Source organism: Peromyscus maniculatus, chromosome 15 (assembly GCF_049852395.1).
Source record: "Peromyscus maniculatus bairdii isolate BWxNUB_F1_BW_parent chromosome 15, HU_Pman_BW_mat_3.1, whole genome shotgun sequence".
Classification (NCBI taxonomy): domain Eukaryota; kingdom Metazoa; phylum Chordata; class Mammalia; order Rodentia; family Cricetidae; genus Peromyscus; species Peromyscus maniculatus.
In genome coordinates this window covers 42,843,495-42,864,791 of record NC_134866.1, presented here as the reverse complement: position 1 = coordinate 42,864,791, position 21,297 = coordinate 42,843,495, and the positions used below count along the sequence as shown (strand labels likewise).

The following is a 21,297-nucleotide window of genomic DNA, read 5'->3' as shown; positions in this document are numbered from 1 at the left end:
TGATACCAGAAGAGGGTATTGAATTCCCTGGAACTGGAACTGGAGTTTTAGCTAGTTGTGAGTTACCGTGTGGGTGCTAGGAAATGAATCCAGGTCTTCTGGGAAGGCAACAAGTATCCTTAACCACTGAGCTCTTTCTCCAGCCTCTCTTCCTCCTCCTCTCTTCCCCTGTAAATATTGGGGCTGGAAAGATGATTCAGTGGTTAAGGGCACTGGCTCCTCTTCCAGCCAACCTGATTTAATTGCCAGCACCCACAAGGTGGCCTACAACCATCTGTCACTGCAGTCCCAGGGAATCCAACATCATCTTTTAGCCTCCATAGGCACTGGGCAGTCATATGATGCACATGGTGTATATATATATATGCAGACAAAATATCCGTATGGATAAAATAAATAGAATTTGAAAAAATGTTATTATTGTGTCTGCATGATATGTGTGGAGGTGGTATGTGCCATGATGCACATGTGTAGGGGTATGTGCCATGATGCACATGTGTAGGGGTATGTGCCATGATGCACATGTGGAGGGGGTATTGCCATGATGCACATGTATAGGGGGTATATGTCATGATGCACATGTGGAGGGGGTATGTGTCATGATGCACATGTGGAGGGGAGTATGTGCCATGATGCACATGTGGAGGGGGTATGTGTCATGATGCACATGTGGAGGGGGGTATGTACCATGATGCACATGTGGAGGGGTATGTGTCATGATGCACATGTGGAGGGGGGTATGTACCATGATGCACATGTGGAGGGGTGTGTGTCATGATGCACATGTGGAGGGGTATGTGTCATGATGCACATGTGGAGGGGGTATGTGTCATGATGCACATGTGGAGGGCAGAGGACAACTTAATGGGCTCAGTTCTTTCCTTCTGCCATGTAGGTTCTGGGTCCTCAGGCTTATGTGAAAAGTGCCTTTATTTTCGGAGACATTTTGCTAGCCTATTGCCTTGTTTTTATTTTTTAAATATATTTTTAATGTGTGTGGATAATTTTATCTGTATGTATATGCACCACATGTGCACCTGATGCCCACTGAGGCCAGAAGAGGGCACTAGATCCTTTAGAACTGGAGTTGCACACACTTGTGAGCTGCCATGTGGGTATTGGGAATTGAACCCAGGTCCTCTGGAAGAGCAGCCAGTGCTCTTAACCACAGAGCTATCTCCAGCCTTTATTTTTTCTATCTTAAACAAAATTACTATGACTATCATTATTACTGTGTGTGCATTTGAGTGTATGTGCACATACATATGTGGGTGCCCCTGGAGGCCAAAGGGGAGACAGACAGACTCTTGAGTCATAGACAGGGTGCTGGGATCCAAACTTTGGCCCTCATGATAGAACAGCAATCACTTTTAAGCACCAGACCATGTTCCCAGCCTGCTCATGTTGGGTTTTGAGATGGGATCTCACTCCGCTGGTTGCCCTGACTGCAAACTCCTGCTATAGAAGTTGTGCCTCAGCTGTCCAAATACCAGACTGTAATATACTCCAGCATATACAGGCTATATTGTAGTCTTTTTCTTTCTCTCTCTTTTTTTTTTTCCTTTTGAGATAAGGTCTCATTATGTAGCATAGGCTAGTCTAGAAGTTACTGTATAGCCAAGCTGGCTTCAAACATGAAATCATCCTGCTTCAGTCTCTCAGAGTGCTAGGATTATAAATATGTGTCTGGCTAGTCCTCAGAATTTTAATGGTTATGTGGTATTTCATTGTTTGTATTTGACACTCGTCACTTTATCCCTCATTTAAAAACTTTGTGTATTTTGAGATATTTATTTGGGCGTGCATGTGTGTGAGTGAGTGTTCTGGCTGCCATGCGGAGGTAAGAGCCAGGACACTGGCCCCTCACACTGCCTCCGTCCCTCCACCATAGGCTTTGCTTGCTGAGCTGTCTCGCTGGCCCACATTTGAAAATCTAGGTTAGCTGCAAGTGTTGTTCTGTTCCGCTGCCTAGTCCATCCTTGGAGAAGCTTTGGCAGCCTCGGTCGGGTCTTCCTCGCTCTTCAGTGTACTCTGGTCTGGTCTGTCAGCTTCTGTCTCTCTTTGGTAGCTCCTTTAACATCAGATCAGAACAGCTGAGCAGATTAGAGAGTGTTGACTCTGAGACAGTGAATCTGCCAGCTTCATTCTGGTAGATTTACATATCACATCAAGAGAACAGAAGAGAGAAATTACAGAATAAAGCATTTCTAAGATAAATCTTAATATGCCAGGTATCACATTAGTAGTGTATGGGCTTTTAGTTCATAACATTTCTGGGTGGTAGGTAAATATTTTTCTCATTTACTAGACAAGGAAACTGAAATAAGGAAAGAAATTTGCCGATACTCATTCAAGTAGTCACTGGGAGTCACTGGTACCCAGGCCCGTGGTCCAGTCAACCTCTCCATGCAGACCTGCTGGGTACAGCCACTAGGAAACCTAGTGGGAAGGTTTCCAGAAGTAAACCGTCGTATGCATATCTGACTACCCAGCCCTGTCCTGGACTCCAGCCTGCTACACCAAAGGAGGATTACAGGATATTGGAGTAGCAACTTGTTATAGCCCACTAGGTTTCCTAGTGGCTGTACCCAGTAGGTCTGCATGGGAGGTTGATTGGACCACAGGCCTGGGTGCCAGGTGACTGTAACTAGCAAGGGGGAGGGCTTTTGCTCCACCCCTTGGCATTGTTAGAAATAGACCTTTAGAAGAACGCTCTGGGCCGGTGGATAAGGATCCAGACCCACCTGAGTTTATTCCGTGTTTTCTCTCCCTTCTCTGTGTCTAAGTCTCTTACTCCCCATTCCTCAAGAGTTCCTGGGGTAAATAAATGTGGGGGCTGGTCCCCCACAGCAACTCATATGGCAAGTAGGCTGCAGTCACTGGGACAGGAAATATGGAGGTGAGATGGAGCCTCAGCTAAACTGCAGTGATACTTTTTTGTTGTTGTTGATCTGTTTTGTTATACAATGTACATTTCTTTCCTTTGGCACATAATAAATTTACATTAACTTTTTAAAAAGTATTTATGTTTATATGTGTGTGTGTGCGTGTGTTTGCACCGTGTGTGTACAAGTGCCCAAGGAGGGCCAGGTGTGTCAGATCCCCTGGAACTGGCATTGCAAGCCATTGTGAGCTGCTCCATGTGGGTGCTGGAAGCCAAGTCCAGCTCCTCTGCAGGAGCAGTATGTACGCTTACTTAATCTCTCCAGTCCCATAGAATGAACTTAGGCAAAGTAGAGTTTAGCCATGTAGTTGTTACAGAGTCAGGGTACAGAATTGGTCACTTTTTCCATAAGTCACTGACTGGTTTGTTATTCTTTCACACTTTTATCTGCTCTTCACCTCTGGTTACCACTGAGCTGTTCTCCATTCTATAATGTCCTATAATTCATATCAGTGGAGTTACATGGTGTGTGTAGCCTTTTGAGTCTTAGCATACTGCATTTCTGATAGGCTGCTCATTTATTGTTCTGATACAGTTTTGCTTTCAAAATGTGCCCTTATTATTTCCAACTCCAGTTCCAGTTCTGTAAACTGGTTTTCAGCTAAGACATGATTAAGTTACCGCTTCAGGTACCAAAGAAATCTCCAATAGCTTTCCCTGGTAAGTGTCTCAGAGAAGGGAAACTAGAAACAATCACATATGACTTAGTTATCTCCCTGCCTCTTGCATGCAGAAAGCCGCATGGCAAGCTTGCTACTGACTGTGACCTTCGGCAGCTTGAAAACAGAACAGCTGTTAGCTTAAGGGAGTGGAAGGCATGAATGTTCTTGGCCAGTTGGCACTCTTCTCACGTGCTTTTCTGGAAAGGAAACAACAGGTGTGAATAAATAGGTGAGCACTCTTCCCTCCTCCCCCTCCCCTAGCAGCCTTGGAAATTCACAGCTTTGCCTTTGTTTTCTTGTGATGCTGTGGATCGAATCTGAGGGTCATACATGTTACCCAGATACTGTACTACTGATCATATCCTCAGCTCCACCTCTGTATCTTTCTAAAAAGCTGTTTAAATATATACATAAAAAGATCATAAGTATGCGAATGTACTAAAATATTGCAGTGAATTGCCAACTCAAAACCATAAAATGCAAAACAACAACAAATTACGCCCCCCCAATAAAACCCCACAAAACACCAGAACCCTTCTTTAGTAAGTTTCATTTAAACACAGACTGCCTGTTGTCCCTTGCTTTCTCTCTTTTGTCCCAATGAAAGAGAAGGGGTGGAGTACTTTTTGTCATAGCCAAGCAGCTACGCCAGAAAGCAGGTGTCTGAGAGCTGAGGGTGCCTTGTTCTTTGCCCCTTGCCTGTTCACTGTCATCTCTGAGCCAGGGCTCTGTAACACTGGCCCCTCTCACCTGCCCTTCACCTCTACCTTCCTTCACCTGACCCTGTTCTGAAGGGCAGCTGTCACCGATTCCCCTTTGGTCAAGAATACATGTATGTTGAGGGCCAGCAAGATGACTCTGGATAAAGGTGCTTGCTGTCAAGTCTGAGGACTTGAGTTGGAGTCCCAGAACCCATGTAGTAGGAGAGCATCATCCTGCAAGGTGTCCTCTGACCTCCACACACGCTCAGAAATAGCACATAACAGTTGATCAGTCGGAGGATGCTTCATGTGACTCGGGAAAGAATTTGTAACCCTGTTTGGAAAGAAAGCAAGAAACTGTATTTTGTCAAAACTTGAATTGGACACAAAAGAGTTTCTGACACTGTTCAGCTAAGAGATGCTACTAGTGATAATAATTCTTTATCCTTTTTAATTTTTATTTCTTTGTTTTCATTTCATGTGCATTGGTGTTTTGCCTGCACATATGTGTGAGGGTGTTGGATCCTCTGGAACTGAGTTACAGACAGATATGAGCTGCCATGTGGGTGCCGGGAATTGAACCTGGGTCCTCTGGAAGAGCAGCCAGTGCTCTTAACCACTGAGCCATCTTTCCATCCCCAATAATATTTTTTTAATACTTTGCTTTGGCTTTGTTCCCCTCCCCCATTTTTAAAAGCCAAATCATGACCAACCATTTCATAAGCCAGTACATGTGCCATACACCAACACATGTTTACACATCTCATTTTCAGTCTTTTTGTTTGTTTTCTATTTAGTTTCTGTTTTATATTCCTTAAATTTTCCTAAGCTCCTAAAAAAAGTTGCTGTAGTGATACTTGTTTAATTTCTTTTTCTTTCACCTTGTTGATTCTAAGATATTTTGTTTTGCTTTTCGAGATAGGGTTTTTCTGTGAAACTTTGCGCCTTTCCTGGATCTCACTCTGTAGACCAGGCTGGCTTCAAACTCACAGAGATCCGCCTGCCTCTGCCTCCTGAGTGCTGGGATTAAAGGTGTACGCCACCACCACCTGGCGATTCTGAGATTTTTTTGTTTGTTTTGAAACAGGGTCCTATAGCCCAGGCTGACCTGGCATTCCTCTTCCTCATCCTCGTGTCAGATTATAGGCGTGAACCATATACATGGCTCAGACTATTCTTTTATATATTTGTAGTAATGTGGTATGAGATGCCAAGTACTATATGAATATATCCTTAATTGCCGTGTTCCTCATATATGAAAAATAGCGCCGGGTGGTGGTGGCGCACACCTTTAGTCCCAGCACTCAGGAGGCAGAAGCAGGTGGATCTCTGTGAGTTCGAGGCCAGCCTGGTCTACCAAGTGAGTTCCAGGAAAGGCGCAAAACTGCACAGAGAAACCCTGCCTTGAAAAAGAAACCAAAAAAAGAAAAAGAAAAAAAGAAAAATAGAACAGTTATAATTATTGAAATTAAATGAATTAAAAGTCAATACTTAAGTCACGTTAGCCACATGTAAAGTGCTCACTCTCCTCATGTGGCCATGGGCTACTTTACTGGACATTTGTTTCTGTCAGAAATTCAGTTGGTTAACACTGCTCTGCACTATTTTTTTCCCTCTAAACTAAAGATGGCTTATATTAATATACTTTCTAGTAATTAGTAACTTTGAGATTTTTGTGCTTGTTTTAAGATAGGGTCTTGCTGTACAGTCCAGGGCAGTCTTGATCTTTTTTCCTCAGCCTGTTCCTGTATAGCCAACTTTGACTCACTAGAGTAGCATTCCTTTGTTCTTCTGTAATTATAGAGATAGTACCACTCTTTGGAATTGCCTTCCTGAACACCATTACAAGATTATTCAAGAAGTGACTAAAATCACCCATTCTACCAACCTGTTGAGCCTCAAGATTATTTCTGGTTTTGTATAAGCATGTCATATAAGCTAGCTTTTCAGCTTTATTATTTTTAGGTGATCCAGTTATTATGGTTATAATTATTCAGTAGATCTCAGAAATTGCAAGAGAGAAAACCCCTAGAACAATGGTTCTCAACCCATGGGTCACGCCCCCTTGGGGGTTGAGTGTCAGATATCCTGCATATCAGATATTTACCTTACAATTCATAACAGTAGCAAAATTACAGTTATGAAGTGGCAATGAACATAATTTAATGGTTGTGGTCACCATAACACGAGGCACTGTATTAAAGGGTCGCCGCAATAGGAAGGCTGAGAAGCACTGCCCTAGAAGGTACTTATTTCAGTGTACATCTCTGAGGCATCGTGTAAGCCTAAGGATGCTATTTACTGCATCCTTCTCGGTTTTAAATGGACTAAGAAGACAAGCTGGTTTTAAACAATTTCTTACTACAGATATGGCTTTTCCAGGGGAGTTATATGTATAATTATAGGAAAGGGATATTCAGGAAAACGATAGTATGATTTTAAGTAAATTATAAGCATAATTTTAGGAAATATAATTAAAGTATTGTGATCAAGCATTTAGAAAATTCAGATGTAGTAGTGATCTTAATCTTTTGTTAGAAAATAGTTCCAGCACTTGGGAGGCAGAGGCAGATGGATCTCTGTGAGTTTGAGGCCAGGCTGGTCTATAGAGTGAGTTCCAGGACAGCCAGGGCTATGCAGAGAAACCCTGTCTCGAAAAACCAAAAGAAGAAAATAGTTAAATTTGAAGGTGTACACAGCAGGAAATACCTTTTACCTGATTGTGAAATACCAATCTAAAAGTTGATTACATATTTTTTCAGACTTTCCAATGTGTATTAAGTACAAACATGTTTAGTTTATATTAGTGAGATTATATACATAGAATGATTTTAAGATTATTTTGCTGAATATAGTGAATATATATTTTTTGTATCTGATCCATACTTTTATTACTGATTTTTTTTTTTTACTTTTTTTTTTTTTTTTTTTGGTTTTTCGAGACAGGGTTTCTCTGTGTAGCTTTGCGCCTTTTTTTTTACTTTTAACTTTGACAGATTATGTGGTAGGAAATCTGAAATGTAATTATCTTCTTCTGTGAAGATGAAACGTGCTTATAGTGAATGAGCATAAGCACGGTTAATGACCTGTAGTGGTTGCTCAGGAAAGGGTTGTTTCTGTTGGAATATGCGAGAAGGCCATGCAGCACCATCCGGTTGTTTTGTTTGTGTGTTGAGACTCAGTAAATCCCACAGACGACTGTGCTGGAAGTCTTTTCTGTGTGAAACAAGTCTGTTTGTGCTTCAAGGGCTAGCAAGATGGCTCAGCAGTTAACACACTTGCTCTTCCGGAGTTCTGGCTTCAGTTTCTAGTGCTCCCATGGTGGCTCACAACTCTAGTTCCAGAGGATCTCATGCCCTCTTCTGACCTCTGCAGGCAGGCAAAACACTCACACACATTATAAGTAAATGAATTAAAACCCCAAAAACATGTCTTTGCTTCAAGAAGGGGCTACAGCAAGACTTACATGCTTTACTTAGACTATATAGGATTTTATGTACTGCAGAATTGCACCGTGACACTTTCAGAGGCTTAGAACAAAGTTTTGAAATGTAGTTTCCTTGTTAACTTTGAAGATGTGTTGAGTGAATGAATGCTGGGATTGGAAAGTGCACGGAGGGGTGGAATGCCTGTGATGTATAGATCACATACAATCATAATATGTATCGTATATTATGTGTCGTAATACAGTTACCTGTAGTTCTGAGGACACAGGAACTGAGTCTGGAGCTGATTGTTTACTTGTTAGGCCTTACTTTGAAGCAGGATTACTATTTGCTCTTCAGCATCTCATGTGTAGGTCTGGTTTGTTTGTTTGTTTGTTTGTTTGTTTTTTTCTTTCCTGAAAAAGGCTGTAGAATTCTGTTTTGGGGTGGGTCAGTTAAGAAGGTGCATTTGGGTCCCCGACTTGTTTTTTCACTGAGAGGACAGCGAGGCCCCTGCTGAGAAGCACTGTGGCAGCAGTCACAGCCGAGGCTTTGTTCAGAGGTGATGCTGGGCTCCACAGACATTGATTTCAGGATTCCAGGAATTTGTAAATTATAAGGTTGCGTTAGTAATTAACATGGCTCTGTTCAGTCTGTTCATCTTTGGTAGCAGTTTGTTCTCGTGGAAGAACAAGCTTGAGAAAGAATAGTGTATGGAAATGAAAATGTTCCCCTTGCACAACCTCCCCCTCCTGTGTGTGTGTGTGTGTGTGTGTGTGTGTGTGTGTGTGTGTGTGTGTGTGTGTGTATGCATGCATGCATGCATGTGTGCGTGTGTGCGTGCGCGCACATGAGATATTGCTGGAAATTAAACCAAGATTTCATGTATGTTCAGCAGGTACTCTGACACTGAGCCATACCTCTAGAACATTCTTGAGTTTCAGATTGTTTGCTGTGTTATTTTATGATTTCTTTGAACTTTCATGGTTTTTTTTGTTGTTGTTTGTTTTTTTGAGACATGGTTTTTCTGTAACTCTGTAACTCTGGCTGTCCTGGAACTCACTCTGTAGACCAGACTGGCCTTGAACTCACAGGGCTCTGCCTCTGCCTCCTGAGTGCTGGGATTAAAGTCATATGCCACCACGCTGTGCTTGAACTTGCACCTTTTAAGAAAGGAAAATTACGTAAACCTTTTCAGGATATTGTTACACAAGTTACCATGGGCTGCAGAGGTGAAGAGAAGGAGTGGTTGAGTTGGGAGCTCCCTAAGGGGAGCTGAGTGTGGGGGTGGCTGGGTAGCAGCTTTGGCCCCAGATTAGGGGTGAAGACCCATAGTGAGCCTGCTGGAGGGAGCCAGAGAAATAGCTGCCTGTCTCTGTGCTCCCATCCTCTGGCTCCGGCCAGTGACAGCCTCTCCGTCCCTGTTGGCCAAACCTAACTGAAGGCAGAGGAGAGAGAGTTGTGGGCTGTCTGTTCAGCCTCCCATGCTGAGTGAAGAAGGGAGGAGGTGAACTGGAAATAGACCTTCTTTCTGATAGTAATGTACACATGAGCTATTGCAAATGAGTTCTCTTGTGGAACTTTTAATGAGAGAACCGTGTCTAGAATTATTACTAGTGTCAAACAATGTCTTTGGGGACTAAAGAGATGGTGACTCAGTGGCTAAGAGCACTTGCTCCTCTTGGGGAGGACTCAGATTTGATTCCCATCACCCACATGGTAGCTCACAATCATCCATAACTCCATTTCCAGAGGATCCAGCATCCTCTTGGGTATCAGTCACGTACGTGGTATATATATGTACATGTGGGCAAATACTCTTACATATACAATAAATAATTTTTTAAAACTTTTAAGGAACATATCTATATCCTTTAGATATTAAGGAAAGAATTGCTTGCCTCATCAAAATTTGTTTAGAGAAGACTCTTCCTGTAATACTGACTTGATCATGTAACTCTCCATCACTCCCTTAAAATATTACCATTACAAATAATCTCTATAGCAAATTAAGGATCTTTTAAGAAATTTATTTTTTGAGACAGGTTCTCATCATCCTGGCTGACCTGGAACTCACTGGCCTTGAATTTACAGAGACCCTTCCATGCTTCTTCCAGGGTGCTGGGATTAAAGGTGTGCTCTGCACATCCCAGAAAAAATACTTATTTTTGAGATAAATCTTATTGTGTAGCCCAGACTGGCCTTGAACTCATGATTCTTCTGCCTCAGCCCCTTAAATTCTGGGAACTGTAGGCACATGCCACTACGTCCAAATTCAGAGGGTTGACTCTGCCCCTTGCCCCCTCTCTCCGTCTCCCCGTAACATGTAACCTTTATGAGCAGTAGGGGAAGTCACTGTATTGTACCTTGAAGAAAAGGATGTTTTTTATAGTACCAGCTCACACCGCAGACATGAAAGGAGGGGGGAGACATGTTGAGCAGAGGAGTTTCAGTGGGAGGAGGGCGGTGAGGGGGGTGACTGAAACCCATTGTATACATGCTGGAACTGTCAGAGGATAGAAAGTCATTTTCAGAAAGGAACAGTGTCGAGTTAATGGCCTGCCCTTCCGACCGCATTGTCTCTTCTGAGTCCTCGGGCTCCTTCATGTGGGCGTTTGACAGTCTGCATTTACCTAGATAGCTGGCTCTTCCAGAATCTTCCGCTGCACTTCCAGCTTCGGCTTTCGTAGTCTAGCATTGTCCTCTTCTAGGGTTGGTGTTTTCAGAGAAGGTTAGCACGTGCTGCTGAACAAGGAGACACATCCCCTGCCCACCGGGGTGCGGCCGTTCTTCCTCCTTTGAGAGTCTCTCTTCATCGTTTTATGAGGACCGTTAGTTCTCGACTGATCGCTCTGTTATTCTTGACCTTATGCTTTCTCTGAGAACTGTTTTATCCTCTTTAAGTTATAATTTCGAATGCTTACCCATCTCTATCCTGAATTTTCTTTATTTAGCTCTTTAATAAAATTTTATTCAGTTCTAACTCTGTCCCTGATCCAAAGGGCACAATAATAGTAAAAATAGTATCCGCTTTCAGAGTTGCCGAAAGATGTGTAAAAAAGCAAGGTAATTGTTCACAGTGTCATGGGACAGGTGAGGGAAGGGGAGGAGCAGCTCTCACCAATAGAAGACGGAGACTCTATGAAGACACCCAGTGTTTTGAATTATTGTGGGGGGCGGGGGAGACTAGCCTGCACGTGCAGGGAAACATGCTGGGCAGATGCATGCCATGCCGCACAGCAGCAGTAGCGGCCAGTGATTCACAACCCAGCGCTGCATCCACGTGGAGAGGTTATTATAATAGAGAGATGAAGAGAAAGATAGGAAAGAGAGAGACAGAGAAAGAGAGAGAAGAGAGAGAGAGAGGTTGGGGATGCCCACCTCCTGGAAGGAAAAGCAGAAGAGAGAGGGAGGAAGGGGAAGTTTTTCCTTAGAATGAGGCTTTTCCGTGAGGATGCAGGGCGGAGCCAAGGGGTGGATCAGAATATTATCCCCCAGGGTTTCAAAAGCAGAGTAGTTCAGTGTGATGGGAGCCTTCAGGGCTCTGAGAAGAGTGGGAGACGAGGCTGACAGCCAGTAGGAAGTGAGGGAGAACCCAAACCCAAAGGCAGTAAGACTCTCAGGACTGAACTCGCGGGCGTTCACCATGAAGAACGTCCTTACAACTTCACGTTTCACCGTAGGGCGACCATTCTCTACTCCAGACTCTGAAGTGTCACTTTCAAGTCTGCCTCCGCAGTGTGAGCAGCCTTCAAGATGTGTCGTCCTGTATCCACGTTAATTCCTTTTCTGTGTTCCTATTGACACCATCACTCGGCTTCTGAATCATTTCAGAGTTGTGTTAAATATTTCCTCCTCCGTCCTCTCTCACCGCTTTAGATGTTCATTTCTAAAATAATTATTTTACTGTACTACTGACTTTGACCAAAAGAAGACTGATTTTTATTTCCTACAAGGTAAATTCTTTCTTAGACCAGTGTTTTAAACTCAAAATCCTTTAATAAACACAACCTGACGCCCTCATACTGGCATTAAAACCTCAAACTTGGAGAATTCAGAGATAATTAGCAGCAAAGACGTTCCTCTAACTGTGAGGTTCCACCATGAACAGATGTATTTACTGAACAAGCATTTTTGAGAAGGACAGACCTACTGCCTCCAGTCTGTCTGTCTGTCTTCCTCGACACGCTTCTAACCTTTTACTGCAGCAGGGTCCCTTGGATCCATAGGAGAACGCGTGCACACTGACTCGGGGAGCAGCCGGGATTAGAACCCCGGCGGTCTCCAGGACACCATTCTTCACTTCTTTAAACATAGTCAGTGACTAGTGAGCAGTGGGGCCCCTCACAGAGTCGAGATAAGGATTGAGTTCATCCGTGTCGCCCGGTGCTCTGCATGTGTGAGCATGAAGTGTGCAGAAGTTGTCTTGATGGGATGGACCCCTTGTCCATTTCCTCCGCTCTTGTTGCTGCTGTTCTGGTGGCTCTGGTGCTGCCCTTGCTGCCTCCTGGGCCTCCTCCTGCTCCCCCCTGGGCCTCCTCCTCCTCCTCCCCTGGGTCTCCTGCTCCCCCCCCCCCGCTTCCTGCTCCCCCCTGGGCCTCCTCTTGCCCCCCCTGGGCCTCCCGCTCCCCCCCTGGGCCTCCCGCTCCCCCCCTGGGCCTCCCGCTCCCCCCCTGGGCCTCCCGCTCCCCCCCTGGGCCTCCCGCTCCCCCCTGGGCCTCCTGCTCCACCTGTTTGCCGCCTCCCCTTTGATGCTCTTTTCTGATGATCTCAGTTTATGTCAATCTCTGAATTTCTATTGTTACTTTTATACCATATAATCATATTTCTGTTTTTTATGATATATTTCTGCTTCTTATTTTTTTTTTTTGGGTGTGTGTGCAATAATAATAGTTACTAGAATTACTATCATAGTCAAGATCCAGAACATTTTGTTACTCTCTCCCTTGAAAAAAGTCTGTGTTGGTATTTCTTTTTAAACAAGCTCTCAGAGGTCCGTTCTGTTTTTACACATACAGCCAAGATCTTGAGCCTGTTTTTTGCACAAATTAGTTTTCTGTACCCGGCCTAGTCTAGTGTTGCCTATATCATGAGGGAGCAGATGTGTGGGTGTTTGAGTTGTATAAAGCCAAGCCTGAGTCAGTGTAAATTTGAACATATTTGGAAACTGCCAGCCAGGTGACGTGGCGTGGCCGGTAGACCTGCCTACTTGGGAGGCTGAGGCACATTCAAGTTTAACACTATGGCATGTTGAAGTAGTTTTGGAGCCCTGCCAAGAATAATAAAGCCATTTTTTGTTTGCCTTGGGGAACAAGGGCTTGTTCCTTTCTGTTTTTATTATCAAATATACTTAAAAGTCCCCCCCCCAACTTTATTCTAATGTGAAACAAAGTTTTCCTTTTTTGTCCTTCAAATATTATGATGCTATTACTAAATTCGTTTGTTAGTTTGTCTTTTTCCTTAAATATATTTAGGGTATTAATCTGTTAAAAATAAATTAATTATAGAATGTAAAAATAGAAAACTTGCTGATGTTCTCAGCTTTATTTTTCTACACATCGATTTTGCTCTTTTCCCTGGTGGCTTCTTTCCTGATTGTACCTAAGGTGAGAGGTCAACGCAGGCAAGAGGATCAGTGTTTTGAATGCGCAGCTGCTACGTGGTCTCATTAACCCTTCCACGGCGTATCAGAGAATATTGATCTTTCTCCACAAAAGGTGGAGCTAAGATTTACATCCCATAACCCCTCCTCCCTAAAGAAGTGAACTGAATGTAATTATATGTGTCTTTTCTTCCCTTCCCCAACAGCTTCCATGCCCATGGCTGTTCTAAATTTGGGCCACATATATCCATTTCAGAGAGGCTTTTTCTGTACTGACAACAGCATCCAGTATCCATACCATGACAGTACCGTCAGAAGCATTATACTCATCATAGTGGGGCTTGGCTTACCCATCTCCTCTGTAAGTAAATGACCAAGCAGGTAGTGATGGGTTCTCGCGCTGGAGGTTGGATGAAGTGACGGCACTGGGTGGGGGTAAATTTAAGCCCTACTTTTATTAGTGTTACTATGGGGAATGGTTGCTGAAGGAAAGAATTCCACTGTTTATTCTTGGAGCATCGCGCTTTTCCAGTCAAAGGTGTATGCTACTTAAAACAGCTTGAAGACATTGGACCAACTCTTCTCAGGAAGAGATTGTAAGTGAAGTCTGCAGATTACATGAAGACCATCACTATTTTAAAGTTGTGGTATTTGAGATCACCAAGTTCTAGGATTAGGTTTTAGTGTTTTAGGTTACTAGAAACTTCCATCCCATGTTAGCATTCACAAACTGAGTTAAGACGGCCACTGGGGATGTTGTGCCTACTTGCTTTCTACTTGGTCCTGATTCCTAAGCCTTGCCGCCGTCTGTCTGTGTCTGTCTGAGATGGGTCTCATGTAGTCCATGCTGGTTTGAGACTTCTGGTCCTGTTTCTGTTAACCAAGTCCTAGGATTTCAGGCAAATGTCTTTTTTTTTTGTTTGTTTGTTTGTTTGTTTTGGCTTTTTCGAGACAGGGCTTCTCTGTGTAGCTTTGCGCCTTTCCTGGAACTCACTTGGTAGCCCAGGCTGGCCTCGAACTCACAGAGATCCGCCTGGCTCTGCCTCCCGAGTGCTGGGACTAAAGGCATGTGCCACCACTGCCCGGCTGGCAAATGTCTTTTTATTTGACTTGGAAATTGAAGAAAAGGAGCAGAGCAAAGATTGACCCCCTTGTGTATCTTAGAGTGCAGCGGGTCAGTGTGTCTTTATTTCTTCTGTGTCCTCCTGGGTCTTGTCAGCTCAGCTCCTTAGGTGTGTCTAAACTCTTAGAGTCTTGTCAGCAGCCTTGTTCTCCAGCAGGACTGGCTGCCTTTTCTTTCCTGGTTTTTAATAAGTTTTTTTTTTTTTTTTTTTTAGCAGTTCATGAATCCGAATTACGTTTGTCTTTTTCATTGTAAGTTTTCTTCTTCCCTGAATAGTTTTCAGAATAGTTTTCCAGTGGATGAATGACCTTGAATTTTATTATATTTCAAGATACATACTTCTGTATACTTCAAATATGAGTTAACAACTTTATAATAAAAAGAATGAAAAAATGGTATTAAATTTTAGGAGATACTTTTCCCTAAGAAGCAAGTACCACCACAACTAGCATTATTCATTTGTGGCACCAGGATTGTGTAGTTGAAGTTTTTTCTAGTCCTGCCCAGCCCCACAGACACTGCAACCGCTTATAAAATAATCACTCAGAAGCTTATATTAATTAAACTGCACGGTCATTAGCTCAGGCCTACCACTGACTAGCTCTTACACTTAGACTCAGACCTTTTTTGTTAATCTATATGTCGCCACGCATTCTGTGGCTTTACCTGTTGCCTTTACATGTTGCTCCCTGGATGGCAGGCTGGCATCTCCTCACTCAGCCTTCCTGTTCCCAGAATTCTCCTCTCTCTTTGTCCCACCTATACTTCCTGCCTGGCTCCTGGCCAATCAGTACTTTATTTATTAGCCAATCAGAGCAATCCATTCCGAGCACCCAGAACATCCCCCAGGAGGATTGTGATCTGTGTGGAGGGAAGCCGGCAGAGCTGTCACTTACATGCCAATCAACAGTGCCACCATGCTTGGATGGAGTGCAAGGTGTTTGTTGTAGCTATGATTTTAAGTAACTGTTGCGAGATCAAATTTTTATAAACTGTTCAGTATCGTGTGAGGCTCAGGAAGTTAACTTTCAGTTGCAGGGTTTGGTACATTTCATCTTTTTCTTAAAACTTAATTACAGAAATATAATAATTTATGAATTGAACAAAACGTATAAAGTAGATCAACAAAAAAGCAGTAACCTTTAGTCTACTGCCTGATGAAAACTAGTAACATTTCAGTACAATTTAGTGCAGCAGTTTTTATTTCATTATGAGAATACTGCAGATTCAATTTTGTGCCCTTTTTATTTAACAAATATTTTTTAAATAAGTGATCACAATAAATACCCAAATATTTGGCAGTTGAAACGAAGACCAATAAGACTAAGGTATGTATTTTCTTTAAAGTAGTGAGAAAAACTTGGTATGAACCTTTGAGTTCTTGGTATGAATTCTTGGGAGTTTGTTGTTAGAACTCGCTTGGAAAAACATGTTAATGCGAACTTAGGAAACTGGAAGAAGCCGTATTTAGCTAATTAATGTGATCTAGTTAGTGTGATGATGGCTGTGAACTAATGCAAAAGGACTTCTTTATAATTTCTAGGATAGATTTGTTCTAATAATTTATGCATAATATTTCATATAGAAGATACTTTGTTTTTACATACGTGGATTATTTATGTTTGACATAGCTATATGTACATATCTTATATAATTTAATGAGTAATAAGATTTTAGATGGTAAAAAATTTGCATTTTGAAAGTGACTCTTTTTTTCTTTTTAATTGTTAAAAAGAAACCCAAGTGTGGTGGGCAGTGTGCTGTTTGGATACCAGCTTCCATGTGTTCTAGTTTCCACTCTGGTGGTGTGATAAAATACTCCGACCAGAAGCACCTTAGGGAGGGCAAGGGTTTAGGTGGCTTACACTGCTAGGTCACAATCCATCATTGAGGGGAGTTGGGCAGGACTCCAGCAAGAGTTTAACAGAGACCGTGGAGGAACGCTGTTTGCCTAGCTAGCTTTCTCGTACAGCGCAGGCACACCCAGGGAATGATGTTGTCTGCAGAGGGCTGGACCCTCCTACACCCTCCCTACAGACATGTCCACAGGCCAGTCTGATCTGGGCAGTCCCTCACTTGAGACGCCCTTCTCAGGTGTCCCCTGGCTGTGCCAGGTTGACAGAGCTATCTAGGACAACAGGAGAGTCTAGTCTTTCTTATTCCACTTTAGAAAAAGGGAAGTGAAGGCTTACGCATTCATAGTCATTCGCTTGTTTTCTTTTTTTTTAATGTGATTTTGAAAACTAGCTGAGGAAGCTACAAACATTGCCTTTGTTTTTTTTTTTTTTTTTTTTTTTTTTTTTTTTTTAATTTAGGCCCTAGGAAATTGGCTGAATTTGTGATATTTGCTTTAAATGATAATGTTATTTTTAAAGACAGAGTCTCTTATATCTCCAGCTGGCTGCCATGTAGCTGAGGTAAAAGTTTTTTGGTCATTAAAAATAATTCTGCCCTTGGGTGTACAGCAGGGAAGGTTTAGGTAGATCCATGAGGAGAAGATTGGCGAACTGGACTTCATTAAAACAAGAAAGTTCTACTCTGAAAGACACTGTTAAGAAGTTGGTACAGGCGGTGGTGGTGCACACCCTTAATCCCAGCACTTGGGAGGCAGAGACAGGTGGATCTCTGTGAGTTCAAGGCCATCCTGGTCTGTAGTGTGAGTTCCAGGAAAGGCGCAAAGCTACACAGAGAAACCCTGTCTCGAAAAACACAGAAGGGGTTGGGGGAGGAGGGAAAAGAAAGAAGAAAGAAAGAGAGAGAGAAAGGGACACACAGACAGGTGTTCTGGAATGCTTTTCCCAACCTGATGGGGGACCACAGTTGAAGATCCACTGAGAACTTTAGAAGTCAGCACTGAGAAAACAACCCAGGCTGGGTGTAGACCTGGGCTTGGGAAGCTAAAGCAGGAGGATCTCCAGTTCACGTGGGTGGTCGGGGAGAGCTAAAAAGTGAGAGTGAAGAGAAAGCAACCCAATTCAAAGTGGACAGGAGGTCTGAAGAGAAAACCTCACCTAGAGAAGATAGACCAATGGTAAATCAAACTGGGGTTCCACCGTGTCCCCCAGAATAATGAAAATTCAAGACTGATGATGCCAACTGCTGCAGAAAATGGTATAGCTACTTTGGAAGCCACTTTGGCAATTTCTTATGAAGTTAATTTAGTCTGACCGTAGGCTTCAGCAATTGTGCTCCTTCCTAAGCATTTACCCAAGAGTTGAAAACTTCTGTTCACATTAAAACAGAAACAACAACCAAACAACTGCACACAAATGTCTGTAGCACTTTTATTCATAATTGCTCAAACCTAAAACCAAGCAGGGTACCTTTGAGTAGTTGAATGGATGAATGAACTGTGGTGTTGGAGTATCTCACGCATGGAATATTCATATCTGGTGACACATCAAAACTAGTGGGCGGGGGTGTAGCGTGGTGCTACAGCACTTCCCTAGCATGGGCAAGTCCTGGGTTGTGTCCTTAGGACTGCAAGAGCAAAAAACACAATCCAAGGACATACGCCATCAAACCATGAAGAGCCATGGAAGAGCCCTACATGCATATTGCTGAAGACAAGATGGCAGTCTGGAAAGGCTGTGCATTTTGTGATGTCCACCGTGATATTGTGGAAACGCAGGACTCCAGAGCTAGTGCAGAGACACGTGGGGACAGGGGAGGATAAAAGGAGCACCCAATGCAGAGGATGTTTAGGACAGAAACTATTCTATGTGATACTGTGGTGGTTGCTGGCCCTGAGTATGCGTCAATGCACATAGAACTAAGAGTGAGCCCTAAAGGGAGCCATGGGCTTTAGTTATTACCAGGGTGCTAATATGAAATGTGCTGGACCAGTGTAAGGTGTTTAGATGGCAAGCGTGAGTGCTGAGATTAGAGAGGGTGTGTATGGGAGCATTTATTTTCTGCTCAGATTTAAATAAACGCTTTGAGAAATAAAGTGAGGCTTAAAAACTGGTCGAACACCTGCCTGCCTCATGGAAAGTCCTGGGTTCTATCCCTACCACTACCAGCACACATGCATATATATATATACAGTGAATATTAATTTTAAAATATATTTTTAATATTCTGATAGTCTGATAAAATGTCAGTGTTGTTTTGTTACAGAAAAGTAATGATTTTTACAAAATATGGTCAATATTATTAATTTCTAGGAGTAAGATTATCTGATAAGATATCAGATATATGTTTTAGAGTTTTGCACTATTTGTTAACTAATTCAAAATTACAATTACATTTATTTAGTGTGCATATGTGCTTGGTGCAGATGCTACAGTTAGCATGTAGAGGTTAGAGGACATCTTGGGAGAGTAGGTTCTCTCTTTCCACCTTGTGGGGTCAGGGATTGAACTAAAGTCGTCAGGCTTGGCAGCATGTACCTTTACCCACGTAGCCATCGAGCTGGCCCTGTTTATTGATTCATTTAACGTAATATTTATTCCAGCTGCAGGCTGTTGGTTCTTTTATTCCCCGAGCCTACCCTTGAGGCTTCATGCTTCTTAGGAGAGCATTCTACCTCTAAACTATAACTCCTGGACCTAATAGTCCTTCTGAAAGAGGAGTGGTTGGCAGCTTAATAACTGTATATACTGCTGATTCTAAAAATTAAAATTTGGAAAACATAGTGGCACTTAGAAATTAAGTTTTTAACAAGTTTTGTGTTTTTACATTTGAATACTCCTGCCCCAGAGGACTATAATATTGTGACATTTATTTTAAAAAAGGAAAAAAAAAAGGTGTTGCCACCTGTAATGGCACATACCTTTAAATCCCAGCACTCAGGTGGCAGAGACAGGTGGTTGGTTCTCTTTGAGATCAAGACCAGCTTGTCTCAAAAATTGGAGGGAAAAAGTATGGGGGTTATTTAGTGCATTTGATATATGTGGGTGGAACATTTATTTCTCTCCCGCCTGCCTGTTCCCAAATACCTGGCAGCCACTTCTTAAATAATTGACTCCGAGACTTAATATTACTTATAAATGCTCATCTGGGGTCGCTCAGGCTCATTACTGACTAGCTTTTACACTTAAATTAGCCCATAATTTTTGTGTATGTTTTGCTATGTGGCTTGGTACCTTTTCTCAATCTGACATTCTCATCTTGCTTCCTCTGTGTCTAGCTGGTGACTCCTGACTCTGCCCTTCCTCTTCCTAGAATTCTCCTAGTCTGGTCACCCCACCTAGACTTCCTGCCTGGCTACTGGCCAATCAGCATCTTATTAAACTAATTCGAGTGACAAATCTTTACAGTGTACAAGAGCATTATCCCACAGCAGATATAAGAAGACATTACTATTCAAATGTTATACAATAGACCTCTGCTACGTTAAAATGATTTTTGGCTATCTGATAAATAAGGTAAAAGGTTGAATTGGGAAGCATCTGTAGTGAAGATTTTCTCCAAGTATAAACCCACAGTCTGAATCTAAAGCTCTGGGAACCAAGACTTTTAAAATTAATTCAATATTCTATAATTCATAGGCCTTAGGCAACATCCCTCAGCAGAGTCTACGTTGGACCTCATAACCAGAAACAACAATATTTACCTAGTGAAACAGGACTGGTTGAAGCAAATGGGGTGGAGTCTGTGGTGGCCCCATCATCTGTTCAAGTCAGGTTTGACGTGAGGCAGTTTGAGATTGAGTATGGTGTCAGCTGTTTGGGAAGAGCTGAGGGGGCTGGTGAGAGGGATCAGAGGGCGAAGGCACTTGCTGCCAGGCCTGAGGATCTTCCTTAGCGCGATTCGTCATTTCCTTTAACTATTTAAGATCCCCAAATCCCTTTTTATTGAGAAAGACTCTGGCTAAAAGTTAATCATGGAGCCACTTAAATGAACCTACCCCTTGTGACTAGAGTGTAGGTTGTTGGAAGTCCCAGGAAGTAAAGATACGGAACACAGTGCTTTTGAACATCCTGGGGTGTGAATATTGTGTCCCCAAAAGAATTTGTCTTAGGGTTCTTATTGCTGTGAAGAGACACCATGACCGTGGCAACCCTTAGAAAGAAAACATTAGGTGGGGTGGCTCGCTTACAGTTTTAGAGGTTCAGTCCATCATGACAGGGAGCATGGCGGCATGCAGGCAGAGGGGGTGCTGGAGCTGCGAGTGCTACATCTTGCAAGCAACAGGAAGTTGACTAACAGACTGAGGAAAGCTTGAGCAAAAGAGACTTCAAAGCCCGCCCCCACAGTGACACACTTCCTCCAACAAGCCACACCTCCTAATAGTGCCACTTCCTCTAAGGGCCATTTCTTTCAAACCACCACAGAAGTCATTCATGAAAGGTTTCAGTATTTTCCATAGCTAGAGATAGATAGCTGATGTTGCTCACACCATGCTTTCTAGAACGCTACTCAGTACCAGATGGGGACCAAATTCCTGTGGACTCCATCTTCCAATAATTTCAAACAAACAAAAAAAACCACTTTAATACTTTTTTGTTAATTATTTTTAATATTTTTGCATTTTTATTGGTTCTTCAGAATGACAGGTTTTCCGTAGTACAAACCCATGTTTCCAGTATCACAAGAAATGGAATCTTGATCACTTGTAGAAAGAAAACTGTTGGTCTGTGTATATATGTTTGTGGGTTAGGAGCAGTCAGCATGAGCTCAGGGCATGGCATTAGAGCAACCTGCTGTTTTGGAGGAGGAGCTCAGTCACTGCCTGCCTGGTTAGAAGGTAGGTACTGCAGCGGGGGATCTTTTTAATGATGGCTTTCCACTGGCTACCCTGAGTTCCTGCAGTGAGAGTGGGAACACAGCTTCTCCCTTTCTGGAGGATGAGCAGAAGTCATGGACAGGCTCACTGATTTTTATCAGTAGAATATG

At 42.8% G+C, this 21,297-nt stretch overlaps 1 protein-coding gene across 2 annotated transcripts in view; it reads left to right on the top strand.

The window, feature by feature from the left end:
* Plpp1 (phospholipid phosphatase 1) overlaps nt 1-21,297 on the top strand; it is a 64,974-nt gene that overhangs the window by 18,979 nt on the left and 24,698 nt on the right. Inside the window, exon 2 of one of the 2 annotated variants that reach the window (XM_076551892.1) lies at nt 13,541-13,695. The exons of the other annotated variant lie outside the window; for it this stretch is intronic. Coding sequence (XP_076408007.1) covers nt 13,541-13,695 — 155 coding nt within the window. The remainder of the gene's footprint in view (nt 1-13,540; nt 13,696-21,297) is intronic. 2 annotated transcript variants of the gene reach the window in all.